Source organism: Podarcis liolepis (assembly GCF_965112155.1).
Source record: "Podarcis liolepis genome assembly, chromosome: 4".
Taxonomy (NCBI): Eukaryota; Metazoa; Chordata; class Lepidosauria; order Squamata; family Lacertidae; genus Podarcis; species Podarcis liolepis.
In genome coordinates this window covers 98,966,150-98,984,253 of record NC_139558.1, presented here as the reverse complement: position 1 = coordinate 98,984,253, position 18,104 = coordinate 98,966,150, and the positions used below count along the sequence as shown (strand labels likewise).

At 45.6% G+C, this 18,104-nt stretch overlaps 1 protein-coding gene and 1 long non-coding RNA gene across 4 annotated transcripts in view; both read right to left on the bottom strand.

Moving 5' to 3' along the window:
* The window catches only part of LOC310705462, a 295,970-nt gene that overhangs the window by 51,708 nt on the left and 226,158 nt on the right, over positions 1–18,104 (bottom strand). The window lies entirely within an intron of this gene.
* Positions 1–18,104, bottom strand: part of ARHGEF17 (Rho guanine nucleotide exchange factor 17) — a 198,674-nt gene that overhangs the window by 51,708 nt on the left and 128,862 nt on the right. For all 3 annotated transcript variants that reach the window (XR_014525147.1, XR_014525148.1, XM_083499151.1), the window contains exons 3-5: positions 15,299–15,481; positions 13,662–13,778; positions 12,827–12,919 (exon numbers count right to left, since the gene is read on the bottom strand). Coding sequence is in view for 1 of the 3 variants with exons in the window: in XM_083499151.1 (XP_083355277.1) it covers positions 12,827–12,919; positions 13,662–13,778; positions 15,299–15,481 (393 nt within the window). In the remaining 2 variants the exon portion in view is untranslated. The remainder of the gene's footprint in view (positions 1–12,826; positions 12,920–13,661; positions 13,779–15,298; positions 15,482–18,104) is intronic.

The following is an 18,104-nucleotide window of genomic DNA, read 5'->3' as shown; positions in this document are numbered from 1 at the left end:
ATTGCAGCTGGGTAGGGCTGTTAGAGAGTGCGCTAGCTCCGTGGAAATGAAGCAAGCTAGGCCACCACTAGATCTGCCGCCCCTTTGAGATGGAGAGGCAGGCAGGTAGTGGCAGTTATACCCATTAAGAAATATAGGGTCATTCTGCCATGTCTCCTGAAAGAAGATGATGTCAAATTGCTTAAGGTAACACAAAAATTGTTGATTATTTTTCTTGGCGTGCCAACCCGCGATATTCCAAGACAGCACTTTTAGGCCCCGGGCCCTTCGGGGAGCTGGATCTATGTCACCACCATGTCCAGCAATTCTTTGGTGTCTAAAAAAACACACCCGTTGGTTCTTTTCGAGGCTGGCTGCTTGGAGAGAGTGTAGTGATCCTCTTTTCTTGGTGATTTGGGGCTAGATTTTGGAGTTGGGGGGGAAGCTAATTCATTCGGAGACAATTTAAGATAGCTGTGCCAGGAGCTTTGAGGTTTCACACCTTGCTTTGGTCTTACTTTATTGTACATCACAGGGGGCTCTGATTGTAATTCCACGTCTACACATTTGAAGGAGCCTCCCACTGTCTTCTTATCCACCAGACATTTGGGAGATATGGGCTGCACATAAGGGTCCTTCATTGTCTCACCTTGATCATCCTTTTTTTCTAGTCTGCTTCGAAGTAAATCAAATCTTTTCAGGATCTCAGTTTGAGCTGGAGAATGCAGTGACCAGAATCGCTTTATCAGCGAGAGTTCTTCCTCCCAAACGGAGTCCTCACTATCCCACATGAGAGGCCCGACGCCAGTTGGATGTGAGGCTTCCTTTTTTTCATTTGGTGCTGTTTGGTGGGGATGATCCTGCTGGAGCTTATGCTTTCTATTTCGATGGTTTTGGTGGTTGGTTTTTTCCCTTTTGTGAACTTCCACTCCTATGCTCTTGGGCCCTATCAGAGAGGTTGCAGGTGCTCTATTTTCAAATATTCTTAACAGGACTATTCTTTCTTTTTTGAATAGGTTTTTAGCTCTAAAAATGAAACTGGCCAGATTATGATCTAAAAAAGTAATCAATGCTCGTACCGAGCAATCATCTTGATGTAGATACTCTATAGCGGCTATGTCAGTTGCTTTTACTACCCCCGGTAAAATGCCACTTATAATGGACAAAAAGTGGTCTATACGGTCCAACCCTGCATAAAATCTAGGCGGTTTAGGGTAATTAGCAAAGACAAGCTTTTGTGGGATTAGGACTAAACTCCATTCTCTTTTGGGACACAACATCTGTCGAACTTGGGAGGAGTGGTTCCCCTCAATAGTTTGGGTCGCCTGCTCACCTCTGTCTACTGATTCTGTGCTGGCCATGAGAGGACTCTGGGGCGATATGACTGCAGATGGATTAGTTCCTTTGTCCCAGCTCGGTGTTGATTCTTCAGAACTTGATTTAGATTCTTTTATGGGTGTATCTACTTTACGTGTCTCTTTGATGGCACTCGAGTTGGATTTGTTTGTTCCACTTGTGGAAAGGGATGGAAGAAGGTTAAAGAGCTTCTGCCAATATTTTTTACAGGTACGGTGAGTTGTCTTAAGCCGCCTTAGGTTTTTCATGTTTTTGCTTTTCTTCATCTTAGGCTCAGCTTTTTTCCTCCGGGGTTTGCTGGGGAGTGGTGGATCCGGCCTGGCTAGGGGATTTGTATTCTGGTCTGAAGCGCTCACATGTTGTTTGAAGTTATCCACTAGGGTCAGGAGCAGCCCGTTTGTTATCGCTAAAAATTTTTTAACGTTAAGGAGATCCTTAGAGATCTGGTATATCTGCTCCTGAAGATAATCACCCCACATTTCTATTCCACAGTCATTGGCTTTCAACCAATGGGTTGAAAGATTACCTCCAAGTTCCAGCGGTGACAAATGAGGATTGGCATCGGGTGTGTTGGCTGTGTTAGCCTTTGTAGCATTCTCTGCTATGGCAAGTTCTTGGGCCAGATTTGTTGGATGGTTTGTCCTCTTGTTGTTTGTTTGCAAGTCCTTTAGCTGTGTTGACCAATCCAACACTGTGAGTGGCAAAGGCATAGCTACATCTAGGATACTCTCATTCTGAGTTCTCTTGCTCGAGTCTTTTTGAGGAAAGTAGCTGGTAATTTTACTTTGTCTCCTTCGTCGTTCCATCGGCCTCTGTGGTGAATTAGGCAGAATTCCTTGGTCCTTGTAATTTTTCCTGGTGAGGACCATAGTGGGTATATGGGTATATATGGATATATAGTAGGGGGTGCTTGCTTACCGGCGGCTTATCTTTTGTTCTAAGCTGGAGTAAACAGTGGCAGAGGTGCCGATTTATGGAAGTTTATGGAAGTTGTCTCCTGAACCTCTCCAACCTCTCCAACCTGTTTAGTTTCTCCAGCAATTTACATCGGGGCTTGTGAGGTATCAGTCATTTAAAATGTTAGAAAATATTACTGGTCTTAAGCTTCCATACTGTGCCTTGTTTCGTTTAAAATTCAACTAGGTCTTTCTCCCTCATTCAACAGTCTCACGACGTAACCAGTAAAATAGCTAGGCAGTATAACGAAGCAGAAAAAAGAAAACAAAAGTCCCTTGTAATAATTATCGGGTTGAACTTGCCTTGTGTTTCTTGGGGTTATAGCAGCTTCAATTCCTTCCCTTTTTTTTATAGATAAAAAGCTCGGCCGGCAGCACCAACACTTTGAATTGTGCTCGGAAACGTACTGGGAGACAGTGTAGTTCTTTAGAGCAGGAAATGGATATATATATATATAGCAGAACCTCCCTGGGCCAAAATGTCAAATTTGCTCCACATTATCTCATTAGTTTGTGATTCCTTCCCTCCCCCAAGTCCTTACGACTTCCATAGATGTTAATAAATTAATTAAAAGAAATAGGTCCTTGTGAACTCAACAGCGTTTTACCGCCAATTTCTCCAAACTTACTCACATTTTTCTATGCAGTTTAGCCTCATTTTTAGACGTTTTTGCAAAGCGATTTCTCCAAATGTAACAAATTTGGGCAGGCTAGTTTCATGGATACATATGCATTTACAAGCTCATTTGACCCTGGACTAAGCGCATTTTAGGCACATGCTTTTTGGCCGGAAAACCGCATTGCAGAATTTAAAGGAGCGCAACTTGCGAAAGGATCCCAGGTTTCGATTTGCCCATCGGAGCTGGAAAGTGTGACGCAGGTAGATCTGCAAATGCATGTTGTTGTTGTTTAGTCGTTTAGTCGTGTCTGACTCTTCGTGACCCCCTGGACCAGAGCACGCCAGGCCCTCCTGTCTTCCACTGCCTCCCGCAGTTTGGTCAAACTCATGCTGGGAGCTTCGAGAACACTGTCCCACCATCTGGTCCTCTGTCGTCCCCTTCTCCTTGTGCCCTCCATCTTTCCCAACATCAGGGTCTATTCCAGGGAGTCTTCTCTTCTCATGAGGTGGCCAAAGCCTTTCTTCTTGCAGTCCATGGGACTCTCAAGAGTCTCCTCCAGCACCATAATTCAAAAGCATCAATTCTTCGGCGATCAGCCTTCTTTAGGGTCCAGCTCTCACTTCCGTACATCACTACTGGGAAAACCATAGCTTTAAGTATTCAGACCTTTGTTGGCCAGGTGATGTCTCTGCTTTTTAAGATGCTGTCTAGGTTTGTCATTGCTTTTCTCCCAAGAAGCAAGCTGTCACCATCTGCAGTGATCATGGAGCCCAAGAAAGTATATTGAATCCCAAATCCGTTCCCCCGTTCCCTAGGTGTATTCTCAGTCGCCGAGCCATGCTTGAGGTCTTTAGAATTTCTGTGGGCACATCCATCTCTGAAACCTTAGCCGCTTTCCTTGCAACCGATTCCAAAAAACCCACCTGCCATTCCTGGAGCGCAACGGTGCTCGCTGGGGGGAAATGGCGTCTGATCTGCTCCCTGGAAGCAAAGAACGAAGGCAAGGCCAGGAAAAGACGCTGCCTGCCTCTCTCCTCTGGGGCTATCCATCACGGGAAGAGTAAATAAAACTGGCTGGTTAATGGTCCGGAGGTAAGTGCAGAGCAGTGGAGCTCACAAGTAATTGGTGGTTTTTCAGTGCCAACGGGGTAGATGGGGATATCAATCAGGGAGGACCGAAGGCCCATCAGACAGAACCTGGGCAGGCAGAACGTTATTTGTGATGTTGGCAACATGGCCTGACAGGCAGACTTCTGGGGGCACCTCCCTCTCTCGCCCTGACCTAGCCACTGTGATCCACGCGACGGTCACCTCCAGACTGGATTATTGTAACTCGCTCTACGTGGGGCTGCCCTTGAGACTGACCCAGAAACTCCAGCGGGTGCAGAATGCCGTGGCGAGACTCCTCACGGGGTCCCTGCCATGGGAGCATATTCACCCAGTGCTTTTCCAGCTGCACTGGCTCCTGGTGGGGTACAGGATCAGGTTTAAGGTGCTGGTTTTAACATTTAAAGCCCTATACGGCCTAGGACCCTCGTAGCTACGGGACCGCCTCTCCTGGTATGTCCCACAGAGGAACTTACGGTCTTCAAATAAAAACATCCTGAAGGTCCCAGGCCACAGAGAGGTTAGGCTGGCCTCAACCAGAGCCAGGGCTTTTTCGGCTGCGGCTCCATTCTGGTGGAACTGACTCCCTGCTTTGGCAATCCTCACAGAACTCTAGCCTAATCTGACCGGAATTAATTTTATAATGAAATGATTTTAGAATGTTTTATCATTTTACTGTTGTTAGCCGCTCTGAGCCCGGCTTCGGCTGGGGATGGCGGGATATAAATAAAATTTATTATTATTATTCCAAGCGTTCCCCAGCCTCTCCAGATACAGCCTCCCTTCGCTGGCATATTAGGAGGTCCCCTGACGTATGGTTCATGAGAACCCGCCAAAAAGATCTCTGCCTTCCATCAGTTCTCTCTCTGATGCAGCCTGACTATACGCCGATCCGTCTCTTGCTAAACAAACATTCCCGGCCGGAAACGTGATTCATCCCATCCTCCTTCCCAACTGAACGCTCCCCCCTCCCGGGAACACGGTTTCCTAGAAACCTGCCTGGGGAATTGGTCTCTCTCGCTGCTTCAAATGCCAGGAATTCCACGGGTTCTGACATTTGCTGGCAGTTTGTAAAATCGGAGGAGGCTCGGAGGGAAATGTCAGGACGTCCTGACATTCGATGGCAAGTCACGGGTGGGAAACCTGCGGTCCATCTAGTCTGACCCCACGCAAGGCAAGAAGCCTTTGCCCAAGGTGGGATTCGAACCCACAGCCCTGAGATTCGAGAGTCTTGTGCTCTACCGACAGAGCTATCCCAGCCTTAATACGTACCGCAATAACAAACGAAAACAATAGCCCACCCACAGTTTAGAAGGCCCTAGACTGCTTACCCAAATCCTAGAATCCTAGAGCTGGAAGGGACTTCTAGAGTCATCCAGTCCAACCCCCTGCAAGGCAGGAATCTCAGCTAAAGCATCCAGGACAGATGACCACCCAACCTCTGCTTAACAACCTCCAAGGAAGGAGAGTCCACAACCTGTCAGAAAGTTGTTCCTGATGTTGGAATCTCTTTTCTTGTAGCTGGAAGCTGTGGGTTCGAGTCCTACCTTCCAGAGCAGGAGAAAACAAGCACGCTCCCTCTTCCATGCGACAGCCCTTGAGATAGTTGACGGTGGCTATCCTATCTCCTCTCAGTCTCCTCTTCTCCAGGCTAAGCATCCTCAGCTCCTTCTCCAGGCTAAGCATCCTCAGCTCCTTGGTTTCCAGACCCTTGGTCATCTTGATCGCCCTCCTCTGCACACCTTCCAACTTCTCAATACCTTTCGGTCCAGTATACCTGAAAGAGCGTCTCCATCCCCATCGTTCTGCCCAGACACTGAGGTCCAGCGCCAAGGGCTTTCTGGCGGTTCCCTTCCTGCGAGAAGCCAAGTTACCAGGGCCTTCTCGGTGGTGGCACCCGCCCTGTGGAATGCCCTCCCACCAGATGTCAAAGAGAACAACAACCACCAGACTTTTAGAAGACATCTGAAGGCAGCCCTGTTTAGGGAAGCTTTTAATGTCTAATACATTATTGTATTTTAGTGTTCTGTTGGAAGCTGCCCAGAGTGGCTGGGGAAACCCAGCCAGAAAGGCAGGGTATTAATAATAATAATAAATAAATAATAATAATAATAATAATTAATAATAATAATAATAATAATAATAATAATAATAATAATAATAATAAATATTGTTCTCAAATTGTGATGCCCAGGCCTGGGAGAAGAGGGATGTTTTTGCCTGGCTCCTAGAGGGATGTAACGAAGGTGACAGGTGAGCCTCCCTGGGCTCATCATCATCCTCATCCTTGAGTTCTGGCCAGAAGTTGCCCATTCTTGCTGCCAGCCAACTGAGCGCTTTTGCTAAGTAAGAACGGGGGGCACGGAAGCTGCACCAGGTCAGACCTAGCCCTGCACCCAGTTTCCAACAGGGGCAAGCCAGCTGGCTTCTAGGAAACCTACAAGCAGGGCACGAAAGCCGCGTCACTCCCTTGCTGCTAGTTCCCAGCATCACATATTCGCGGCTATAGTGCTCCTGAATAGGGATGCTCCATTTTGCTATTGTAACTAACAGAAGAGATTTTCTGGGGGGGGGTGTCCCCTTCTTCCCACAACCCCCTTTTTAAAGCCAGCTGAGCCACTGGCTACCATCACAACAAACGTCACAAGCGAATAGAGCGTTGCATACAGAATTCCCCCCTATATGTCACAATTGCAGTTTTTGCCAATAAAAGCGTAGGGGGCAATTGTCAAAAGGGAAACTTCGCCAGCTGAGAACTCCAGATGTTTCCCACCAAGCCTCTTAAAAACTGCAGGCAAATGTTTGTTTTTATAGTAAGGTAAAGGTAAAGGGACCCCTGACCATAAGGTCCAGTTGTGGCTGACTCTGGGGTTGCGGCGCTCATCTCGCTTTGTTGGCCGAGGGAGCCGCCGTATAGCTTCCGGGTCATGTGGCCAGCATGACTAAGCCACTTCTGGTGAACCAGAGCAGCGCATGGAAACGCCATTTACCTTCCCGCTGGAGTGGTACCTATTTATCTACTTGCACTTTGACGTGCTTTCAAACTGCTAGGTGGGCAGGAGCAGGGACCGAGCAACGGGAGCTCACCCAGTCGCGGGGATTTGAACCACCGACCTTCTGATCAGCAAGTCCTAGGCTCTGTGGTTTAACCCACAGCGCCACCCACGTCCCTAATTATCTTTTTATACACTGATATAAATATATAGCATGTACACATATGTTTATAGAGTAGGAATCCGCCTAGTGTTTCCTAAGACCCACATTTCAAGCAGCCCCGCCAAAGCCCTGGACAGTGTTATGTCTGGGACGAGCCATATATTTAGGATGAGTATACCCTGCAAAAATGATCTATAACCGAGGGAAGCACTAACCTGGTCCAGATTCAAAACCTGAGATTATCCAGGCCGGGGGGGAAAGGGAGGCAGCTGTTGATCAGCCCTCTAAAATCAGAAAGCTGGGCTCAGAAACCCATCAAGCTATATAATTGATTTTTGATTGTTATTTATGCTTTTGTACTGTGTTTTGTGCTGCTTTTATAATTAAGTGTTTTAAAGTGTCTTAAATTTGTTGTTAGCTGCCCTGAGCCCGGCTTTTGAACCGGGAAGGGCGGGGTATAAATAAAAAAATATTATTATTATTATTATTTATTATTAAGCTGCTCTTTTTCACTGGTCCTGTTCTAACGCCTTTTGCAAGTGAAGCTCCTCCCATCACTTGCCGCCACACCAGGAAAAAGGAACAAAAGGGCAATAGTTTCAGTTGTAGCTTGTCAAATTTGGACCTAAATTGTCCTGGGTTTCAATCTCCAATGGCAGGGGCTGGAAATGTCTTTTATTTAATTTATTTATGCCCCACCTTTTTCCTCCAAAGGAGCTCAAGGTGGTGTTCGTAGCTCTCCCCTCCATCTCATTTAATAACACCCCCCCCAACAACCCTGCGAGGTATGTTGCGCCAAGAGGGCGAGCTGCTGGCAAAAGGCTCCTGGCAAAGGCTGGTTCGCACCTGATGTATTTTTACACTTGTCTAGATGTTGGTCGAAGAATTGATGCTTTTGAATTCTGGTGCTGGAGGAGACTCTTGAGAGTCCCATGGACTGCAAGAAGATCAAACTGATCCATTCTGAGGAAATCAGCCCTGAGTGCTCACTGGAAGGACAGATCCTGAAGCTGAGGCTCCAAGACTTTGGCCACCTCATGAGAAGAGAAGACTCCCTGGAAAAGACCCTGATGTTGGGAAAGATGGAGGGCACAAGGAGAAGGGGACGACAGAGGACGAGATGGTGGGACAGTGTTCTCAAAGCTACAAATATGAGTTTGACCAAACTGCGGGAGGCAGTGGAAGACAGAAGTGCCTGGCGTGCTCTGGTCCATGGGGTCACGAAGAGTAAACGACTAAACAACAACAACAACAGATGCTGGTTAATGGCACAGGAGCAGAGCCAGAAAGGGGGGGGGGGAGATGGCAACCCTAATGGAGACGGTTTCATACACGCTTAAAAGTTGTGTGTGTTTGTGTGTGCATGTGTGTTTGTGTGTGAAAAGAATTGGCATTCTTGTGTGTTTGTGTGTGAAAAGAATTCCTCATTCTCTCCAGATGCAGAGAAGCTTCCTGCTGGCTTAAAGGCTTGGCGTTTTCCGAAAAGACGTCAATCCTACCAAAGCAGTCTCCCACACGCTCTCTCCAAATGGCACGGAAGAACAGGTTGCTTTCTTTCAAAACAAAGAAATAAATAAAACCCACTGGGGTTGCGGAAAAGGCTCTCATCTGTCTTGGCCTGGCTGTCTACTTCTTATTCTTTGGCGATCATTCGTAGCCGAGTAAGATTGTCTTCCATAAACACGGTTTTAACAATGAGTCCGTAAGTGACTGTGGAGGCCAATTCTGGATCCTCACGTCCTTCTACATATCAAGGATGAATCCTGGCTTGTTATAACAACAACAACAACAACAACAACAACAACAACAACAACAATTTATTATTTCTACCCCATCTGGCTGGGTTTCCCCAGCCACTCTGGGCAGCTTCCAACAAAAGATTAAAAATACATTAAAACACCAGACATTAAAAACTTCCCTAAGCAGGGCTGCCTTCAGATGTCTTCTAAGCGTCATATAGTTTTTTATTTTCTTGACATCTGATTTGGGGGGGCGGGCGTTTCCACAGGGCGGGTACCACCACCAAGAAGGCCCTCTGCCTGGTTCCCTATAACTTAGCTCCTCGCAGGGAGGGAACCGCCAGAAGGCCCTCAGAGCTGGACCTCAGTGTCTGGGCTGAACGATGGGGGTGGAGATGCTCCTTCAGGTCTACCGGGCCGAGACCATTTAGGGCTTTCAAGGTCAGCACCAACACTTTGAATTGTACTCGGAAACGTACTGGGAGCCAATGTAGCTCTTTCAGGACCGGTGTTGCATGGTCTCGGCGGCCGAGACAGTCACTTTGTCATTTGGGTTTTCGTTAAAAATAACCTAGCATGTTTATAGTCCTTAAGGTTGCAGTTCTAAGCATGCCATGCCAGGAGCAACAAGTTCCACGGACTTTGCAGGGACTCGCAGGGGGAAATCTACACTGTAAGCCCTTCAGGATTTCTGCAAGTCTTCCTTGGTCAAGAAAGTTGGCTGAGCGGCAGAATAACAATATGGGAACGGTAGGGAGGGGGCTGCAGCTCAGTGGTTAGAGCGTCTGCTTTGCACATGGAAGACCCCAGCTTCGATGCCCAATGGCATTGCCACATAGGGCTGGGAAGAGACTCACGTGCCTCAGATCTCAGACAGCTGCTGCCACTCAGTGCAGACAATACTAGCTGGGCCAAGGGTCTGACACAGCGCGAGGCCACTTCCCGTGTTGCTCTTCCTTTCCCAATGGGCTTCGGAAATCTTGCGGCCGGGCTTTAGAAAGCCAGGCTGCTGATCAGGCATGACTAGAGAGAAACCCAGTGTGGAGTTAGTTGTCAGAGTGTCAGACTAGGCCCCGGGGGACCAGGGTTCAAATCCTGGCTTTGCGCTGCCGGAACGACGTAAGCGCAGAGATGAGGAGAAGATGCAGTCCCTGCTGAGGAGGAATGGCAGGCAAAATTAACGGACCATGCAGAAATGGCAAAACTTACTGAAAGAATAAGGAAGCAAGAGGAAAGAATTTTTAAAAGAAGAATGGGGGAAATATACAGAGTATTTGAATTATTATTATTTGGTAAACAATTAACTGCATTAGCAGGACTAATTTAACCCAAGCAGTTATGACTACAGTGGTACCTCAAGTTAAGTACTTAATTCGTTCCGGAGGTCCGTTCTTAACCTGAAACTGTTCTTAACCTGATGCACCACTTTAGCTAATGGGGCCTCCTGCTGCTGCCATGCCGCCGGAGCATATTTTCTGTTCTCATCCTGAAGCAAAGTTCTTAACCTGAAGCACTATTTCTGGGTTAGCGGAGTCTGTAACCTGAAGCGTATGTAACCTGAGGTACCACTGTATTAAGCTATTAGGAACGTAGAGGAAAATAATTATAAGGAACGAAAGGGGAGATTTAGTAGTGAAAGTGATTCCTGAAGAAACCATGAAGAGAAGTGGGGAGGGAATTCAAACTATGTATGTATTTTGGATGGGTTTTTTTTAAAAAAAATTGTGAAGTGAAAGTGAAAATTTAAAAATAGAATACATTTTTGAAAAAAAATCAAATCCTCACTTCAGGTAAGGGACTCACTTGGGTGACCATGGACCAGTCACAGTTTCTCAGCCTAGCCTAGCCCTCAGGGTTCTTGTGCAGACAAAATGGGAAAGAAGAGACCCGTGTGTGCCACCTTGACCTCCAAATAGGGTGATAAACGCCGCGAACAAACAAATAAAATGATTTGCTGCAGTACTTTGGTTTGTGAGGACACGAACCACGAAGGATCTCGTTTCTCTTCTCTCTGGTGGGCTCAGAGCTCCTGAATGAGTAACTGTCTCTTTCCTGGAATCAGATCCAAGCCTGCGACTCTGAATCATAGGCATGCGAAGTATTCAAGGAATGCAGCTTGCCGAAAAGCAAGCTGTCATCTCAGCCCACCATCCAGGCAGCAGAACAGCTGGGCTAAATTGGACAACTTCTCAGGGCAAATAGAAGTTCGTAACTAGGTGCCAAGTTCCATTGAAACCCGGTTTCCCTGCAAGAACACATCAGAGCTCTTCCATTCATCCCAACTGGGTTTGCCGAAAAGGTCCTTGAGAATTGTCCCGTTTTTTTAAATAAAACAAAACAAAACTGGAAAGATGCAAGCATCCTATTTCCTCTTTGCAGTAAATATTTGCTGGGCATTCGCTGAAGCGACTCCATTCAAGGAGAGCCGAGAAGCAGAATTCTAAAATAACAAGGATGGTGACTCAGTGTAGCTGCAACACAGATTGTTCCGCAAGTCTCTTGACTGGGCGGAAACGTTTTGCACCCTGAGAAGCACAGCTTCCAGCAAGAAAACAAAACAAATGTCAAGTTTTTAGCTCTTTGGGTTGCTAAATATCTATTGCACTGTTCTCTGCTCCTCTATATCAGAAGCTGAATACTGCCATCAGTTAATAATAATAATAATAATAATAATAATAATAATAATAATAATATGGCAGAGACATCACCTTGCCAACAAAGGTCTGTATAGTTAAAGCTATGGTTTTCCCAGTAGTGATGTATGGATGTGAGAGCTGGACCATAAAGAAGGCTGATCGCCGAAGAATGGATGCTTTTGAATTCTGGTGCTGGAGGAGACTCTTGAGAGTCCCATGGACTGCAAGAAGATCAAGCCTCTCCATTCTGAAGGAAATCAGCCCTGAGTGCTCCCTGGAAGGACAGATCCTGAAGCTGAGGCTCCAAGACTTTGGCCACCTCATGAGAAGAGAAGACTCCCTGGAAAAGACCCTGATGTTGGGAAAGATGGAGGGCACAAGGAGAATGGGATGACAGAGGACGAGATGGTGGGACAGTGTTCTCGAAGCTACAAACATGAGTTTGACCAAACTGCGGGAGGCAGTGGAAGACAGGAGTGCCGGGCGTGCTCTGGTCCAGGGGGTCACGAAGAGTCGGACATGACTGAACGACTAAACAACAACAACAACAACAACAACAACAACAAATAATAATAATAATAATTTGAATTTCTTATTTCTTCTTTGGCAATCACTCATAGCTGAGTAAGATTGTCTTCCATGATCACGGTTTTAACAGTGAGTCCGTAAGTGACTGTGGAGGCCTATTCTGGATCCACACGTCCTTCCACAGTGGGGACACTGGTTTCTGGGCGGAAGTTGATCATGGTGTGGATTTGCCAAGTGTGCCTTCCTCCTAGCACGTTTCTCTCTAGCGTTCTGAGTTCAAGTGTCTTCAAAGCCCATGACACCTTTGGGAAAGGCTGTTCTCCAACTGGAGCGCTCACAGGCCAGTGTTTCCTAGTTGTCTGTGTTTATACTACATTTTTTCAGATTTGTCTTGAAAGAGTCTTTAAACCTCTTTGGTTAACCACCAGCATTATGCTTTCCATTTTTAAGTTCAGAACAGATTAGTTGCATCCGCACAACATGACCAGTCCAATGAAGTTGATGTTGAAGAATCATTGCTTCGACACTGGTGATCTTTGCTTCTTCCAGTACACTGGCATTAGTTCACCTCTCTTCCCAAGTGATGTGTCAAATTTTCGGAGACACCGTTGATGGAATCTTTCAAGGAGTTGGAGATAGCGTTTATTTGAATTTATACGCCACCCTATGCCCTCAGGTCTCGGAGCAGTTCAACAATTAGTAACAACAATTTATGAACAGCAATTAATAACCAGGCCTCTTGGACTCACCTTGACCAGAAGTTCATAGCGTGGAATCCTCTGAACCGGCTTAATCATGAGGTCTGAAAGTGCCTGTTTTTCTTTGTTTTCCCTCATGCTTTGCTGAAATAACATGAAGATCAGGTGTTATTTTTTTTTAAAAAAAATACTTTTCAGGTTTATACATTTCAATAATTTTACATTCATTTTAACATTTCAAAACTTGACTTCCTTCCCCCTCTATCTTTCTGCGGTTCCTTGAATTTATTTTTAAATATTTTCTGCCTATCCAAATTAACTTAATTTGCTCATTTATTCATCAACTTTAGGGCAACGGTTTAAGGCATATTTTTGAAAGCTTTGTGTATAGATTTTTACATTAGTATAACTTTTAAAAGTCACTTGTAATAGGATGAAGAAGGTTTTAAAATTGGATTAAGTATATAGTGGTACCTCTGGTTGCGAACAGGATCCGTTCCGGAGTCACGTTCGCAACTTGAGCAGTACGCAACCCGTGGGTCGGGATTTGCCGCATCTGCGCATGCGCGTGACGTCATTTTGCGTGTCTGCGCATGCGCGAGCGGCAAAACCCGGAAGTAACCCTTTCCGGTACTTCTGGGTCGCCGCGGGATGCAACTTGAAAAAACGTATGATGAAGCAAATGCAACACGAGGTATGACTATATAAGATTTTATGGACGTGCATGAACAAGTATATTATAATGGAACGAAGAGGGGGAGTAGAGGGAAGTTGACAAAAAATTATGGTTTAATTTGGATGTGACCCCCCCCTGTTTTTTTTTCATTTTGTTATTTTTTAGAAACCCCATAAAATGTTATATATATAAAAAAGATTTCTGTCCTACCTCCAGGAACTTCATAAACGCTGGCCTGGCTTCCTTGGCGATCCTCACAGCATCTTTGGCGTTGAGGAAGTTATCGATGTAGGCAGAATAAATGTTCACTAGGATGTCTTTGGAAAACTGGGGGGAGGAGCGAGACAAAGGCTTCATGAGACAAGCAGACATTTCCCTCTGAAGTCGTAGAAAGTGGGGAGGTGGGAAAACACAGAAGTGGGGAATTTCAGCCCCTGGGGATTATCACTTTTCAAACAAGCAATCGCGAATTAGCATTGCTGATTGACCAAGATGTATAAGAATAGTTCAGAGGTCAGCTGGAGGTGTAAAAATGGGGGAGGTACTTTCATGCACATGTGGTGAGATTGTAAGATAGGAGAATTTTGGGACACCATATACAATGAACTTAAAAAGGTTTTCAAACTCTCATTCACAAAAAAAAAACGCTGAGGCCTTCCTATTAGGAATTACGTCCGTGGAAATTAAGAAAAATCTTAGACCACTTTTTATGTACGCGACCACAGCGGCTAGGATTTTGATAGCAAAGAACTGAAAAAGTGACAACATCCCCGCAGAAACTGACTGGCAAGCAAAAACGATAGAATATTTACAACTCGCAAGGATGACAGGGAGATTTAAGAAGAAATTCAGTACAGAAAGTTAATGAAAGATTGGATAATGTTTAAAGATTATCTTAAAAACTACTGTGATAACGGTAAACTCCTGGCAGACTTAGAATGAATCTTGAAAGACAGAGACAGTATATGAAAGAGTTTTCTGGATAAGAAACGGGAAAGTTAAAAAGTAATAATGAACTGTGGACAGATGAACAAAATGTAAAATAGTACAATGAGAAGAACCGGAAGTTGGAATGTAAAAAAGTGAAAAGCTTCTGGGAAATGATATATAATGAGATGAAACAAATGTTGAAATATACATTCATAAAGAAACCAGAAGCATTTTTGCTGGGCATGGTAGGAAGTGATATAAATAGAAAAGAATGTAAGCTTTTTTCATATGCAATGACGGCAGCAAGAATATTATTGGCACAAAAATGGAAGCAAGAAGAATTACTGACGAAAGAAGAATGGAGGATGAAATTAATGGACTATGCAGAATTAGACAAACTAACAGGAAGGATTCAAAATCTGAGGGACCAGAAATTCACAGAAGACTGGTGTAAATTTACAGTTTATTTGAAAAGTAATAGTGATGTTCAAACTACGTTTGTAGGTTTGCAAGACGTTTTGTGAGGTGAATTATTGGAACTATTGCAAAAATGGACAAAGGGGAGGATGATTAGTTAAGATAATTAAAGGCAATATGAGTTTAAGAAATGCATAAGAAGTGGTTAAAACGGGGGATCATCAGAGGTGATGGGAGTAAAGAAAAAAGATTGTATAAGTGGTTTGTGGTATGTATTATAATTCATATGTTAAAATTATTAAAAATTATTATATAAAAAAGAGAAGAACCGGAAGTTAAAATAAAAAAAGAAAATTAATAATAATTAATAATTAATAAAATATGCCAGAAAACCCTGCATCCTTTGGGCTAAGTAACCCAGGAAAGCCATATTCCCATCTCGAATACCAGTTCCTTGATCAGAGGTTGTGTGTGCGTGTTGTCGGAAAAGCTGAACTCACAGACTTCACCAGGATGTCCCCCACTTTCTGCTTCTCGCTCCAGCTCTGAACGCACTCGCTGATCTGCTCCAGGAACTCCTCGTGGTGATCCAGCAGCTCGGGGATCTGATCAAAGATCTCGTCCACCAGGGCGGGATCGCAGAGGATGGCGTTTTCCGGCAGCTTCAAGGGCTTCATGTAACCCTGGAAAGGGAAGGAGAGACGGAAAAGCAGACATTTAGGAGACAGGAAGATGGCCGATACCAAGACCCATCCAATTCAATACCAACTGATTGATTGATTGATTGATTGATTGTATTTTTACGCTGCTTTTCATTCAAATGAATCTCAAAGCGGCTTACAACGGATAAACAACCATAACGTAATAAAACATAATAGTACATCGCGAATACAGCATATGTCGTATGAAAAAATTAACAGATTTTCAATGAAACAGTTGCAATCTATAAAAGAAAACTTAACGAAACAGCAACTAAAAAATAAGCTAAACCTCACAATTATTGGCAAGTCGTGCGATTAACAAATCAACGCAGCGTTTAGAATCTCTAAAACAATATTAAAAACATTATCAAAACTGCAACTAAAAATATAAGCTGAGCGCTGAGTTCATTCACACAATCTGTGCACCCCTCATGACTCATAACCTTTCACTCTGTTCAGCTCATTAAAATACACATAAATGCACATACAGTGGTGCCTCGCAAGACGAAATTAATCCGTTCCGCGAGTATCTTCGTCTAGCGGTTTTTTCGTCTTGCGAAGCAACCCTATTAGCGGCTTAGCGGATTAGTGCTATTAGCGGTTTAGCGGCTATTAAAGGCTTAGCGGCTTAGCTGCTAAAAGGCTATTAAAGGCTTAGCGGCTTAGAAAAGGGGGGGGGAGCGAAAAAAAATCTCAAGACCCGCAAGACATTTTTGTCTTGCGAAGCAAGCCCATAGGGAAATTCGTCCTGCGAAGCGCATTGAAAAACGGAAAACCCTTTCGTCTAGCGGGTTTTCCGTCTTGCGAGGCATTTGTCTTGCGGGGCACCACTGTATGTGAGAGCCCCATGGACTGCAAGAAGATCAAACCTCTCCATTCTTAAGGAAACCAGCCCTGAGTGCTCACTGGAAGGACAGATCCTGAAGCTGAGGCTCCAAGACTTTGGCCACCTCATGAGAAGAGAAGACTCCCTGGAGAAGACCCCGATGCTGGGAAAGACGGAGGGCACAAGGAGAAGGGGACGACAGAGGACGAGATGGTGGGACAGTGTTCTCGAAGAGACCAGCATGAGTTTGACCAAACTGCGGGAGGCAGTGGAAGACAGGAGTGCCTGGTGTGCTCTGGTTCAGGGGGTCACGAAGAGTCGGACACGACTAAATGACTAAACAACAACAACAACAACAACAACAGCTCAGCCAGATGCTGATTTGTGACGTAGAATATGCTGGTATATACGCGCGCGCGCACACACACACACACACTTCTTCTTCAAGTGGGTGACATCCAGATTTTTGGGACTACAACACCCATCTGCCCCAGCCTAGCGTGGCTGGTGGGAGCTGCTCCCCAAAACTTATGGAGGGCACCAGGTTGGGGAAGCAGCTCTCCAGAGTCCAAGGCAGAAAAGTCTCCTTTCCATCACCTGCTACTTTTCCATAGAGATGCTCTATTTTGCCTAGGACCTCTTGCAAGCAAAGGAGGTCCTCTGCCATTGAGCTGGTGTCAGCACTGAAGAGGCGAGCAGTCGAGTTAACTTTTTATTCAAAAATACAGGCAACAAGCAGAGAGTTCTCAGGACAGGACCGGCCCCTATAACACGGTTGCCAGAACTGACAGCCCTTGCATCCCTATTCTCTTTCAGCCAGAAGTTGCCCAAGCAGGCATTCACACACTTTGTTCTGCCAGATGCAAAGCTTTCTGAGTCCTTCGCTACAAGGGTGGAGGGGAGCCTGATACAGATTGAGGTTGAATCCTGACAAGACAGAAGTAGTGTTTTTCGGGGACAGGAAGTGGGTGGGTGTGGAGGACTCCCTGGTCCTGAATGGGTTAACTGTGCCCCTGAAGGACCAGGTGCGCAGCCTGGGAGTCAATTCTGTGTCCAGGCCAGCTGTCTACCAGCTCCATCTGGTGCGCAGGCTGAGACCCTCCCTGCCCACAGACTGTCTCGCCAGAGTGGCGCATGCTCTAGTTATCTCTTGCTTGGACTACTGCAATGCGTTCTATGTGGGGCTACCTTTGAAGGTGACTCGGAAGCTATAACTAATCCAGAATGAAAAAAAAAAATTTCCTTCCAGTAGCACCTTAGAGACCAACTAAGTTTGTTATTGGTATGAGCTTTCGTGTGCATGCACACGTCTTCAGATACTTCTTCGTGCATGCACATGAAAGCTCTTACCAATAACAAACTTACCGTATTTTTCACCCTATAGGACGCACCGGCCCATAGGACGCACCTAGGTTTTTTTTTTGGGGGGGGAATAAAGAAAAAAAAATTATTCCCCCACCCCCAGCCGCGGCTTCAGCGTGCCCCGCACTCCAGGCAGCAGGCTGCTATCCACAGCCTAGGGAGCCCTGCGGGAACTCCCGCCGGCTCCCCAGGCTTGCTGATAGCTTCCTGAAGCCTGGAGAGCGAGAGGGGTTGGTGCGCACCGACCCCTCTCGCTCTCCAAGCTTCAGCGAAAGCCTGGATTCGCCCCATAGGACGCACACACATTTCCCCTTCATTTCTGGAGGGGAAAAAGTGCGTCCTATAGGGCGAAAAATATGGTAGTTAGTCTCTAAGGTGCTACTGAAGGGAATTGTTTGTTTTTTTGTTTGGACTACG